The sequence below is a fragment of the Lolium rigidum genome, chromosome 5, assembly GCF_022539505.1.
Source record: "Lolium rigidum isolate FL_2022 chromosome 5, APGP_CSIRO_Lrig_0.1, whole genome shotgun sequence".
Lineage (NCBI taxonomy): Eukaryota > Viridiplantae > Streptophyta > Magnoliopsida > Poales > Poaceae > Lolium > Lolium rigidum.
In genome coordinates this window covers 79,744,743-79,758,753 of record NC_061512.1, presented here as the reverse complement: position 1 = coordinate 79,758,753, position 14,011 = coordinate 79,744,743, and the positions used below count along the sequence as shown (strand labels likewise).

The 14,011-nt window shown below is 43.1% G+C and overlaps 1 protein-coding gene across 1 annotated transcript; it reads left to right on the top strand.

Moving 5' to 3' along the window:
• Positions 1–555: 555 nt before the first annotated feature.
• On the top strand, positions 556–1,602 carry LOC124655153 (putative cyclin-dependent kinase F-2). The gene has a single exon (XM_047194105.1). The coding sequence runs from the start codon at positions 556–558 to the stop codon at positions 1,600–1,602; it is 1,047 nt and encodes a 348-aa protein (XP_047050061.1).
• The last annotated feature ends 12,409 nt before the right edge of the window (positions 1,603–14,011 follow it).

Below are 14,011 nucleotides of genomic sequence, written 5' to 3'. Positions count from 1 at the left end.
TTTCACTCGCGAAGCGTGCAAAAAAGAGTCGGAAAGCACCGGAGCACTCCTCACTCCTCAGGCATTACTAGACTGAGTTCAAACAAAGTTGTGTTTTAGGCAAACTCTGCATTTTTTTTTTTGACATTAATTAACTTTGCATAATTGTTGTGAATCCTGTCAGAAAAAAAAACCATGAAATAGTTTCTGGGGGGTCTCATCAGTTTAGTCTCGGAGTTGGAGTACGAGCTGGACTCCGGGCACGCGTGCAGTCCATGTTTTCGATCCGGACGTGTGTGTACATGACAGTTCTGGGTGTTACGAATGTGATCGGTTTTGACTCCGAGTCGGAGCAGAAGTTGGTGTCCAGGCCGGGTATCTAGGCGTGCAGTCTACGTTTTCCGGGCGCCTACATAAGGGCAGTAAACTAGCTCAAGTGCTCAACTCGTTGCGCTTATTCCTTCCACGGCGACTGAACCAGCGCGAATCGAATCGTCTCGTACTGCGAGTGCGATGGCTGCTTCCACGAGTAGGAGCGGCGGCGGCCACCGGAATCAGGCTGTCTGGCCTGGCTACATGGCGCGCTACGAGCCGCTGGCGAGGCTCGGCGCGGGCATGAACGGCGAGGTGTTCAAGGCGTGGGACACCAAGGAGAAGCGGATCGTCGCCGTGAAGCGGCTCAGCGGGACCGGGACCACCGGCGGCGACGACTTAATCTTTTCCGGCCTTCAAGAGGTATGGCGGGAGTGCAGGTGTCTGAGGATGTGCGCCGGCATCCCCTCCGTCTTGAAGCTCCTGGACAAAGTCGTCCCCAAGGTCAATTCCGACGACTCCTTCCTCATCATGGAGTACGCCGGCCGCCTCAACCTACGCGGCTACATGCAGCGCCGTGCCCATCGTCGTCGTCGGTTCTCCGAGGCCGAGGTGTGCCGGATCATGAAGGAGCTCATGGAGGGGGTCAACTCCGTGCACGGCACGGGCATCATGCACCTGGACATCAGGCCCGAGAACGTCATCCTCGACGACGGCACGGAGGACAAGATGGAGAGGAGGCCCAAGAACAAGAAGGGGGCGATCCAAGACGGCGAGCTCAAGGAGGATGACATCGTCTACAAGATCGGAGGCTTCGGGATCTCCCGGAAGAAAGAGCACGGCCCGAAGCAGCCGGAGGTGACAATTGCGACAGCGTACAGCGCGCCGGAGCTCCTCCTGCACTCGTGCGAGTACGACGAGCGCGTGGACACGTGGGGGCTCGGATGCTTAATGGCCGACCTCCTCTCGGGCACCGGCATGCCCACCTTCGGCCCCGACGACTCGGAAGAAAAGATCATGAGCAAAGTGTTCCGCGTCGTCGACCCTAAGTGTAAGGAGATCAAGGACTGGGCTGGGTACTCGGGGATAGCGGCAGAGTGGAAGTCGAAGCTGCCCAGACAAAACAAGTCAAAACTAGGGAGGATAGCGGCAGGATCGAAGACGAAGCTACTCGGGGATCCTCTTCGGCGCCGGTTCCCCTTTTGGAGGCTGTCGTCCGCCGGCTTCGAGGTGCTCAGCGGGCTCCTGGAGAGCAACCCGGCGAAGCGGCTTACCGCAGCGGAGGCGCTCGACAAGCCTTGGTTCCAGTAGAACTGTCGGTGACGGCGTGGGTTCGGGGCTGCTTTTGTTAGATTGTCGCGCTCCTAGCTAGGGTTCTTAGTTTGAGAATAGATAGAGGCTCTGGATCCCTACATGTAAACTCTGTGTACGCAGGTGATACAATCAATATATGTACTAGTTTACTTTATGATATTCAGATATTGATTGATTGGTTCATGGCTGCATTTACCAGTTCCCTTTTGTTCATCCTACCATCGGGTAGTTATAGCCAGAGGTTGATGCAAAATATGAATAATGTGGCTTCAGATCACTTCCGAGTCTGTTGAATCATGGAAGGGGAGACACAAGAAATTAACTGACTATACATAAATATTGTTTGATAAAGTTATTGTTTCACAAGGGTATTTCGCAAAAGTTGATTGTAGAAAATGTCTACGAAGAAGAGAGATCAAAGATGTGTTCAAAAATTTCATACGAATGGTAATAGAGTGAGATTATTGCATATATCATTTTTATTAAAGAAATACATATTTCTATATTTGTTAACTTTTATCTTACCACTGGAATACAGTTCCACTCAATTGGTTCAAATCTTGGTGGTAGCAAGGGGAAACAAGTCTTATAAGATATACAAATTCGAAGGCTCCAGTATAAGAATGGCCACTTGGATTTGAAAGTTGGAAATGGTTAATTATAGGTACTGTTGAGTAGTTTTTTCTAACATGTGTATGCTAGTGTGATAGATTCATTTATCTTCCCTCTTCCATTTCTCATGAAACAGACCCTTTGTCGAAAATATATTTAATAATAACTATGTTAGTCAAAAGGAAGGAATTAAAAAATGTGGGAAGCCCGCATAAATTCTAACCAAGTATCTCTTGCAAATAAAGAGTTTCTATACAAACACATTGCCAGCAAATAAGATGTATTGTGGTCTTCGGTAACAAAATAAGCCGAAGCTAGAGCCCAATATAAGAAACTGAAGGAGGTTGCATCCACAGGGATGCATACTTTTTGCTAGTTGGATATTAGAATTTGTGACGGTCCATGAATACCCATCCAAGATGGTAACAACCGAATAGCTACACATGTCCAGTGTATTCACGACATTGTGATTATACTCCACCAGTATTAATTTTCCGTGAGCATCAGCTATGATAAATTATTATTTTTATGTAATAGATAGAATAGCAACTCTCCTGGCTTTTGCACCTCATGGTGCACACAACCAATTATTATGTTCAGGTTCAACAAAGTCTTCAAACAAAAGCCAAAAGGTTAACACCAGTACCCTGAAAAATCCGGAGATAAGCACGTTGTACTATCATATGAGTGACCTGCTTATGGTAATAGACAACATTATTTGTACACCTAATGACCTAAACACAGCTTAACAGAGCACGAAGTACTTGTAACAAAGAGTTCAGACTTCCAACAGGGGAGGGCGTGGGAGAATTGGACAATATTATTTAACCCTTTTGTTGATTTTAGGGAAATGCAACTATGTGATACCATCTAATTATATGGAAAAAGATTCGCTCTAATAATTAAATACTTAATTTAAGCAATCTAGAAGCAACATTGTGTAATATAATAATAAAAAATACAAAACTAAAGTGGTACATAGAAGAAATGATATATCCCGAAGTTCAAATCCTTATAGGACACTAATCTCCGTGGAAAATCAAGTCCACTGGCTTTGTCATCATATTAGCAGGATTATCATGAGTACTTATCTTGCATACCTTCAGTTTACCTTGAGCAACAATATCGCGAACATAATGGTACTTGATATCAATGTGCTTTGTCCTCTCATGGAACATTTGATGTTTAGTAAGATATATTGCACTTTGACTGTCAGAAAACAAGTTAATGCAAGAATCTCCACAAAGCTCATCATACAAACCTTTTAACCAAACAGATTCTTTGCAAGCTTCATTAATTGCTATATATTCTGCTTCGATCGTAGATTGGGAAACACATAGGTTGTAACGTTGCCTTCCAACTCACATCACATCCACCAACAGTGAACACATAACATGTGAGGGATCTTCTCTTATCCAAATCGGCAGCAAAATCTGAATCCACATAGCTCACGAGTCCCTCACCGGTCTTGCCAAACTTCAAGCAAGCTTTGGATATGCCACGAAGGTACCTAAAAATCCACTGAACAACTTTCCAATGTTCTTTACCAGGATTAGCCATGTATCAACTGACCAAACTCATAGCATATGACAAATCAGGGCGAGAACAGACCATGGCATACATCAAGGAACCAACAACACTAAAATATGGAACTCGTGACATGTACTCAATATCTCCATCAGTACTAGGACATTGCAATGCTGACAACTTAAAGTGAGGAGCAATAGGTGTACTAACATACTTTGCATCATGCATATTAAAACGATGAAGAACTTTCTGAATGTAATTTTGCTGACAAGAAATAACACAATAGATTTTCTGTCTCTTGTAATTTCCATACCTAGTATTTTCTTAGCAGCACCAAGATCCTTCATCTCAAACTCACTACTTAATTGCGACTTTAAAGTAGTGATCTCTTTCTTGATCTTGGCAGCAATCAACATATCATCAACATATAACAACAAGTATATTGGTGATCCATTAATAAACTTGATATAAACACAACTATCATACTGAGATTATGTGCAATCATAAACGTATCAAACCTTTTATACCACTATCTTGGAGAGTGTTTCAAACCATAAAGGGACCTCTTCAACTTGCAAACAAGATCCTCCTTACCAGGCACAACAAAACCTTCAGGTTGGTCCATGTATATCTCCTCCTCAAGTTCACCATGCAGAAAAGCAATCTTTACATCTAGCTGCTCAAGCTCAAGATCATGCATAGCCACAATACCAAAGAATGCACGAATGGAACTATGCTTCACAACCAGAGAGATACATCATTATAATCAATACCTGGAATTTGGCTGAAACATTTTGCTACTAACCTTGCCTTATACCTCGGAGGCTCATTAGGAGACAAACATTCCTTTCTTTTAAATATCCACTTACAGCGGATAACCTTCTTTTGTTTAGGCAAGGGCACAACATCCCATGTGCCATTCTTGTCAAGCGATTGCATCTCCTCTTGCATAGCGGAAATCCACTTCACACGGTCAACGGATGCAACGGCCTCAGCATATGTAGCATGCTCAGTACCATGCTCCACCTGTTCAGCACAACTCAAAGCATGATGAACAAGATTACATTCTTCAATCAAACGAGGACGTGGACCTTTGTTACGCCTCGGTCTATCAGCAGCAATGAAACTATTTATTTGCTGCAAAACAGGTGGTGAGTGCTGAACAACAATGTTATCAATTTCAGCAACATCATTTTCTTTCTCCTCCATGTGCTCCACCTGCACGCTGATCCTCTGTTGCTCATCATCAGAATTATCAAAAAAATCAACAGCATCAGTAACCTCTGTAGATAAACTCTTGTAAAACATGATAACCTCATTAAAGATAACATTCCTGCTATGCAAAACTTTCTTAGTTTCAGGATTTCATAACTTATATGCCTTAACTCCTGAACCATAACCAAGAAATACACACTTAACAGCCCTGGGCTCTAGCTTTCCATTATCAACATGAGCATAAGCAGACCATACCTCAATAGGAGTTTTCTTATCAAGCGGAATGCAAGATGACCTGTTTATCAAGTAACAAGCAGTGGAGGCTGCTTCAGCCCAGAAATGTCTACGCATACCAGCATTGGACAACATGCAGCGAGCCTTGGAGATGATGGTTCTGTTCATCCTCTTCGCCACACCATTCTGCTGAGGAGTATACGGGACGGCGTGGTGCCTGACAATGCCTTCGTCGCTGCAATAATCATTGAAAATAGTAGAACAAAACTCCATGCCATTGTCAGTACGATGAAATTTAACTTTCTTTTTTGTTTGCTTATCTACCATAACTTTCCACTTTCTAAAAGCATCAAACATATCAGATTTATGTTTCAGAAAAAAGCCACACTTTTCTGGAGTAATCATCTATGATAGTAAGCATGTAATTTGTACCACCAAGAGAAGTCTTGCGGGAAGGTCCCCACACATCAGCATGCACATAATCTAAAATCCCTTTGGTGGTATGAACGGAAGCATTGAATTTAACTCTTTTATGCTTACCAAAAATGCAGTGCTCATAGATCTCAAACTTACTCAAATTGCATCCATCTAGTACGTCTCTCCTGTGCAATTCTGCCATGTCATGTTCACTCATATGTCCAAGACGCATATGCCACAGATTAGTTTTACCAGGTTCATTAGAAATAACAGCAGCAGCAATACCAGACAAAGTGCTACCTCTAAGAACATATAATTTTGCAAAATTCATATCACCAATCATGTGAACGAGAGAACCTTTTGATACCTTTAGAACTCCACGAGAACTGGAGTGTTTGTACCCATCAACATCAATGGTACTGAGAGAGATCAGATGATAAGGGGTCGCCAGATCTTCTCAGTAAGCGACGGTGGTGGTGATGAACACACGATGAACACAGCGGAGATAACACGATGAGGAGGTGGAGATAACTTGTATGACGCCGACGAAGTCTCTCGATCAATCCCTGTCGCTAATACAACAGCTCTTAACCGTGCAAGATATTCGCAACTCCACACACTTGCGCACGTAGCTGCCGACCCCGAAGCGGTAAGTTGCAATCGTCTAATTCCCAATGGAACAGCAGATCACACAAGACTTTCAGTAGCAAACACCAAATCGATGCAATATGGTGTATGAATTCGATAGAGTTGCAAAGCAATCAACTATGAACTAGGGTTTATCTTAAACGTGGTCTAAACCTAATTTGGTGGCGTCCTGGGCACTTATATAGGGGTTCAGGACGACCAGGGTTCGAGAAAACACATAGAAAACCGACCCAGATCGGGATCTGGTCGAGACAGACTCGGACACGGCCGGTCAGGGGGGCGGTCGGCCGGGTCTGGAACCGGGCAGGCCGGTCGGAACCGGGCCTGGCACCGAGTGGCAACCGGGCAAGGGCTCCCAAGCCCCTGGATGTTGCCCGGTGTGCACCGGTCAGGGATCCGGTCGGCGCCGGGCTGACCCGGCGTGGCGCCCGGTTAGACCGGGCCTCGGATCGGGTGCGCCGGCGTGGCGACCGGTCAGAGCGGGCCTGGAGCTGGCCTGGACTTCATCTTCTTCCCTCGCGCATGCCTCCCTCTCCTCCCTCGCGCGTCCATGGGATGTCTTAATGTCCAGCTTCATGTCCAGTGATACGTCTCCGACGTATCGATAATTTCTTATGTTTCATACCACATTATTGATGATATCTACATGTTTCATGCATACTTTATGTCATATTTATGCATTTTCCGGCACTAACCTATTAACGAGATGCCGAAGAGCCAGTTGTTGTTTTCTGCTGTTTTTGGTTTCAGAAATCCTAGTAAGGAAATATTCTCGGAATTGGACGAAATCAACGCCCATGGGCCTATTTTCACACGAAGCTTCCAGAAGACCGAAGATGATACAAAGTGGGGCCACGAGCTGGCGACACACTAGGGCGGCACGGCCCAGCCCTTGGCCGCGCCGACCTACTGTGTGGGGCCCTCGTGTGGCCCCCTGACCTATCTCCTCCGCCTACTTAAAGCCTTCATCGCGAAACCCCCAGTACCGAGAGCCACGATACGGAAAACCTTCCAGAGACGTCGCCGCCGCCAATCCCATCTCGGGGATTCGGGAGATCGCCTCCGGCACCCTACCGGAGAGGGGAATCATCTCCCGGAGGACTCTTCACCGCCATGGTCGCCTCCGGAGTGATGAGTGAGTAGTTCACCCCTGGACTATGGGTCCATAGCAGTAGCTAGATGGTCGTCTTCTCCTAATTGTGCTTCATTGTCGGGTCTTGTGAGCTGCCTAACATGATCAAGATCATCTATCTGTAATGCTATATGTTGTGTTTGTTGGGATCCGATGGATAGAGAATACTATGTTATGTTGATTATCAATCTATTACCTATGTGTTGTTTATGATCTTGCATGCTCTCCGTTATTAGTAGAGGCTCGGCCAAGTTTTTACTCTTAACTCCAAGAGGGAGTATTTATGCTCGATAGTGGGTTCATGCCTCCATTAAATCTGGGACAGTGACAAAAAGTTCTAAGGTTGTGGATGTGTTGTTGCCACTAGGGATAAAACATTGATGTTATGTCCGAGGATGTAGTTATTGATTACATTACGCACCACACTTAATGCAATTATCTGTTGTTTGCAACTTAATACTGGAAGGGGTTCGGATGATAACCTGAAGGTGGACTTTTTAGGCATAGATGCATGCGGGATAGCGGTCTATGTACTTTGTCGTAATGCCCAATTAAATCTCAGTATACTCATCATATCATGTATGTGCATTGTCATGCCCTCTCTATTTTTCAATTGCCCAACTGTAATTTGTTCATCCAACATGCTATTTATCTTATGGGAGAGACACCTCTAGTGAACTGTGGACCCCGGTCCATTCTTTTAATCGAATACAATCTACTGCAATACTTGTTCTACTGTTTTCTGCAAACAATCATCATCCACACTATACATCTAATCCTTTGTTACAGTAAGCCGGTGAGATTGACAACCTCGCAGTTTCGTTGGGGCAAAGTACTTTGGTTGTGTTGTGCAGGTTCCACGTTGGCGCCGGAATCTCTGGTGTTGCGCCGCACTACATCTCGCCGCCATCAACCTTCAACGTGCTTCTTGGCTCCTACTGGTTCGATAAACCTTGGTTTCTTACTGAGGGAAAACTTGCCGCTGTACGCATCACACCTTCCTCTTGGGGTTCCCAACGGACGCGTGCTGTACGCGTATCACGCTCTTTTTCTGGCGCCGTTGCCGGGGAGATCAAGACACGCTGCAAGGGGAGTCTCCACAATCCAATCTCTTTACTTTGTTTTTGTCTTGCTTTATTTTATTTACTACTTTGTTTGCTGCACTAAATCAAAATACAAAAAAAAATATTTGCTAGTTTTACTTTATTTGCTATCTTGTTTGCTATATCAAAAACACAAAAAAAATTAGTTATTTGCATTTACTTTATCCAGTTTGCTTTATTTACTATTGCTAAAATGAGTAATCCTGGAGTTGAAGTTCGTTCGTTTAAGCAACAAGGGGGAGAATGTTTAAAAGATGCTTGGTATAGAATTAGTGATGCCAATAATAGGTGCACTAAGAAACACTCCACCACTATCCTATTCAGGAATTTTTATGTTGGTATCTCTAGCTGGAATAGGTATGTTCTTGATTGTCTCGCGGGAGGTAACTTCCTAGGTACTCCTGCCTTAGAAGCTAGTTGCATTATTGAGAGTTTATTTGGAATACCACCTGTTAATGAAGTTAAAATTGAAACCTCTTGATGGCGTGTATTTCACACGTTCGTTGGGCAACCCCAAGAGGAAGGTATGATGCGCACAGCAGCAAGTTTTCCCTCAGAAAGAAACCAAGGTTTATCGAACCAGGAGGAGCCAAGAAGCACGTTGAAGGTTGATGGCGGCGGGATGTAGTGCGGCGCAACACCAGGGATTCCGGCGCCAACGTGGAACCCGCACAACACAACCAAAGTACTTTGCCCCAACGAAACGAGTGAGGTTGTCAATCTCACCGGCTTGTCTGTAACAAAGGATTAACCGTATTGTGTGGAAGATGATTGTTTGCGGAAAACAGTAGAACAAGTATTGCAGTAGATTGTATTTCAAGTAAAGAGAATTGGACCGGGGTCCACAGTTCACTAGAGGTGTCTCTCCCATAAGACGAACAGCATGTTGGGTGAACAAATTACAGCTTGGGCAATTGACAAATAAAGAGAGCATGACAATGCACATACATATCATGATGAGTATAGTGAGATTTAATTGGGCATTACGACAAAGTACATAGACCGCCATCCAACCGCATCTATGCCTAAAAAGTCCACCTTCAGAGTTATCATCCGAACCCCTCCAGTATTAAGTTGCAAAGCAACGGACAATTGCATTAAGTATGGTGCGTAATGTAATCAACAACTACATCCTTAGACATAGCATCAATGTTTTATCCCTAGTGGCAACAAGCACAACACAACCTTAGAACTTTCCGTCATCGTCCCGGTGTCAATGCGGGCATGAACCCACTATCGAGCATAAGTACTCCCTCTTGGAGTTACAAGCATCTACTTGGCCGAGCATCTACTAGTAACGGAAAGCATGCAAGATCATAAACAACACATAAGCATAACTTCGATAATCAACATAACAAGTATTCTCTATTCATCGGATCCCAACAAACGCAACATATAGAATTACAGATAGATGATCTTGATCATGTTAGGCAGCTCACAAGATCCGACAATGATAGCACAATGGGGAGAAGACAACCATCTAGCTACTGCTATGGACCCATAGTCCAGGGGTAGACTACTCACACATCACACCGGAGGCGACCATGGCGGCGTAGAGTCCTCCGGGAGATGATTCCCCTCTCCGGCAGGGTGCCGGAGGCGATCTCCTGGATCCCCCGAGATGGGATCGGCGGCGGCGGCGTCTCCGGAAGGTTTTCCGTATCGTGGTTCTCGGTATCGGGGGTTTCGTCACGGAGGCTATTTGTAGGCGGAAGGGCAGGTCAAGAGGCGGCACGGGGCCCCACACCACGGGGCCGCGCGGCCAAGGGGGGCCGCGCCGCCCTATAGTGTGGCCCCTCCGTGGCCCCTCTTCGTCTCTCCTTCGGACTTCCGGAAGCTTCGTGAGAAAATAGGCCCCCGGGCTTTGATTTCGTCCAATTCCGAGAATATTTCCTTACTAGGATTTCTGAAACCAAAAACAGCAGAAAACAAAGAATCGGCACTTCGGCATCTTGTTAATAGGTTAGTTCCAGAAAATGCACGAATATGACATAAAGTGTGCATAAAACATGTAGATAACATCAATAATGTGGCATGGAATATAAGAAATTATCGATACGTTGGAGACGTATCAGCATCCCCAAGCTTAGTTCTGCTCGTCCCGAGCAGGTAAAACGATAACACATATAATTTCTGGAGTGACATGCCATCATAATCTTGATCATACTATTTGTAAAGCATATGTAGTGAATGCAGCGATCAAAACAATGTGTATGACATGAGTAAACAAGTGAATCATATAGCAAAGACTTTTCATGAATAGCACTTCAAGACAAGCATCAATAAGTCTTGCATAAGAGTTAACTCATAAAGCAATAATTCAAAGTAAAGGTATTGAAGCAACACAAAAGAAGATTAAGTTTCAGCGGTTGCTTTCAACTTGTAACATGTATATCTCATAGATATTGTCAACATAGAGTAATATAATAAGTGCAATAAGCAAGTATGTAGGAATCAATGCATAGTTCACACAAGTGTTTGCTTCTTGAGGTGGAGAGAAATAGGTGAACTGACTCAACATTGAAAGTAAAAGAATGGTCCTCATAGAGGAAAAGCATCGATTGCTATATTTGTGCTAGAGCTTTGATTTTGAAAACATGGAACAATTTTGTCAACGGTAGTAATAAAGCATATGCATCATGTAAATTATATCTTATAAGTTGCAAGCCTCATGCATAGTGTACTAATAGTGCCCGCACCTTGTCCTAATTAGCTTGGACTACCTGGATCATCACATGCATTGTTTTTACCAAGTGTCACAAAGGGGTACCTCTATGCCGCCTGTACAAAGGTCTAAGGAGAAAGCTCGCATTGGATTTCTCGCTATTGATTATTCTTCAACTTAGACATCCATACCGGGACAACATAGACAACAGATAATGGACTCCTCTTTTATGCATAAGCATGTAGCAACAATTAATAATTTTCTCATTTGAGATTGAGGATATATGTCCAAAACTGAAACTTCCACCATGGAACATGGCTTAAGTTAGCGGCCCGATGTTCTTCTCTAACATATGCATGCTTAACCCACATGGTGGTAGATCTCTCTTACTTCAGACAAGACGAACATGCATAGCAACTCACATGAAATTCAACAATGAAAAGTTGATGGCGTCCCCAGTAAACATGGTTATCGCACAACAAGCAACTTAATAAGAGATAAAGTGCATAATTACATATTCAATACCACAATAGTTTTTAAGCTATTTGTCCCATGAGCTATATATTGCAAAGGTGAATGATGGAATTTTAAAGGTAGCACTCAAGCAATATACTTTGGAATGGCTGAAAAATACCATGTAGTAGGTAGGTATGGTGGACACAAATGGCATAGTGGTTGGCTCAAGTATTTTGGATGCATGAGAAGTATTCCCTCTCGATACAATGGTTTAGGCTAGCAAGGCTTATTTGAAACAAACACAAGGATGAACTGGTGCAGCAAAACTCACATAAAAGACATATTGAAAACATTATAAGACTCTACACCATCTTCCTTGTTGTTCAAACTCAATACTAGAAATTATCTAGACCTTAGAGAAACCAAATATGCAAACCAAATTTTAGCATGCTCTATGTATTTCTTCATTAATGGGTGCAAAGTATATGATGCAAGAGCTTAAACATGAGCACAACAATTGCCAAGTATCACATTACCCAAGACATTTATAGCAATTACTACATGTATCATTTTCCAATTCCAACCATATAACTATTTAACGAAGGAGAAACTTCGCCATGAATACTATGAGTAGAAACCAAGGACATATTTGTCCATATGCTACAGCGGAGCGTGTATCTCTCCCATAAAGTGAATGCTAGGATCCATTTTATTCAAACAAAACAAAAACAAAAACAAACCGACGCTCCAAGAAAAAGCACATAAGATGTGATGGAATAAAAATATAGTTTCAGGGGAGGAACCCGATAATGTTGTCGATGAAGAAGGGGATGCCTTGGGCATCCCCAAGCTTAGACGCTTGAGTCTTCTTGATATATGCAGGGGTGAACCACCGGGTGCATCCCCAAGCTTAGAGCTTTCACTCTCCTTGATCATGTTGCATCATACTCCTCTCTTGATCCTTGAAAACTTCCTCCACACCAAACTCGAAACAACTCATTAGAGGGTTAGTGCACAATATAAATTGACATATTCAGAGGTGACACAATCATTCTTAACACTTCTGGACATTGCATAATGCTACTGGACATTAGTGGATCAAAGAAATTCATCCAACATAGCAAAAGAGGCAATGCGAAATAAAAGGCAGAATCTGTCAAAACAGAACAGTTCGTATTGACGAATTTTAAAATGGCACCAGACTTGCTCAAATGAAAATGCTCAAATTGAATGAAAGTTGCGTACATATCTGAGGATCACTCACGTAAATTGGCTTAATTTTCTGAGTTACCTACAGAGAATTAGACCCAGATTCGTGACAGCAAAGAAATCTGGAACCGTGCAGTAATCCAAATCTAGTACTTACTTTTCTATCAACGGCTTAACTTGGCACAACAAAACACAAAACTAAGATAAGGAGAGGTTGCTACAGTAGTAAACAACTTCCAAGACACAAAATAAAAACAAATTACTGTAGGTAAAAACATGGGTTGTCTCCCATAAGCGCTTTTCTTTAACGCCTTTCAGCTAGGCGCAGAAAGTGTGTATCAAGTATTATCAAGAGATGAAGTATCAACATCATAATTTGTTCTCATAATAGAGTCAAAAGGTATCTTCATTCTCTTTCTAGGGAAGTGTTCCGTACCTTTCTTGAGAGGAAATTGATATTTTATATTACCTTCCTTCATATCAATGATAGCACCAACAGTTTGAAGAAAAGGTCTTCCCAATATAATGGGACAAGATGCATTGCATTCAATATCCAAGACAATAAAATCAACGGGAACCAGGTTATTGTTAACGGTAATGTGAACATTATCAACTTTACCCAAAGGTTTCTTTGTAGAATGATCAGCAAGATTAACATCCAAGTAACAATTTTTCAGCGGTGGCAAGTCAAGCATATTATAAATTTTCTTAGGCATAACGTAAATACTTGCACCAAGATCACATAAAGCATTACAATCAAAATCTTTAACTTTCATCTTAATGATGGGCTCCCAACCATCCTCTAACTTTTTAGGAATAGAGGCTTCACGCTCTAGTTTCTCTTCTCTAGCTTTTATGAGAGCATTTGTAATATGATGCGTGAAAGCCAAATTTATAGCACTAGCATTAGGGCTTTTAGCAAGTTTTTGCAAGAACTTTATAACTTCAGAGATGTGGCAATCATCAAAATTCAAACCATTATAATCTAAAGCAATGGGATCATCATCCCCAATGTTGGAAAAAATTTCAGCAGACTTTATCACGAGCAGTTTCAGCAGTTTTAGCAGCTTTCGAGCAGTTTTTCGCGCTTTGCATTAGAAGTGGAAACATTGCTAACACCAATTCTTTTATTAGTATGAGTAGGAGGTGCAGCAACATGTGTAGCATTAGCATTACTAGTGGTGGTAA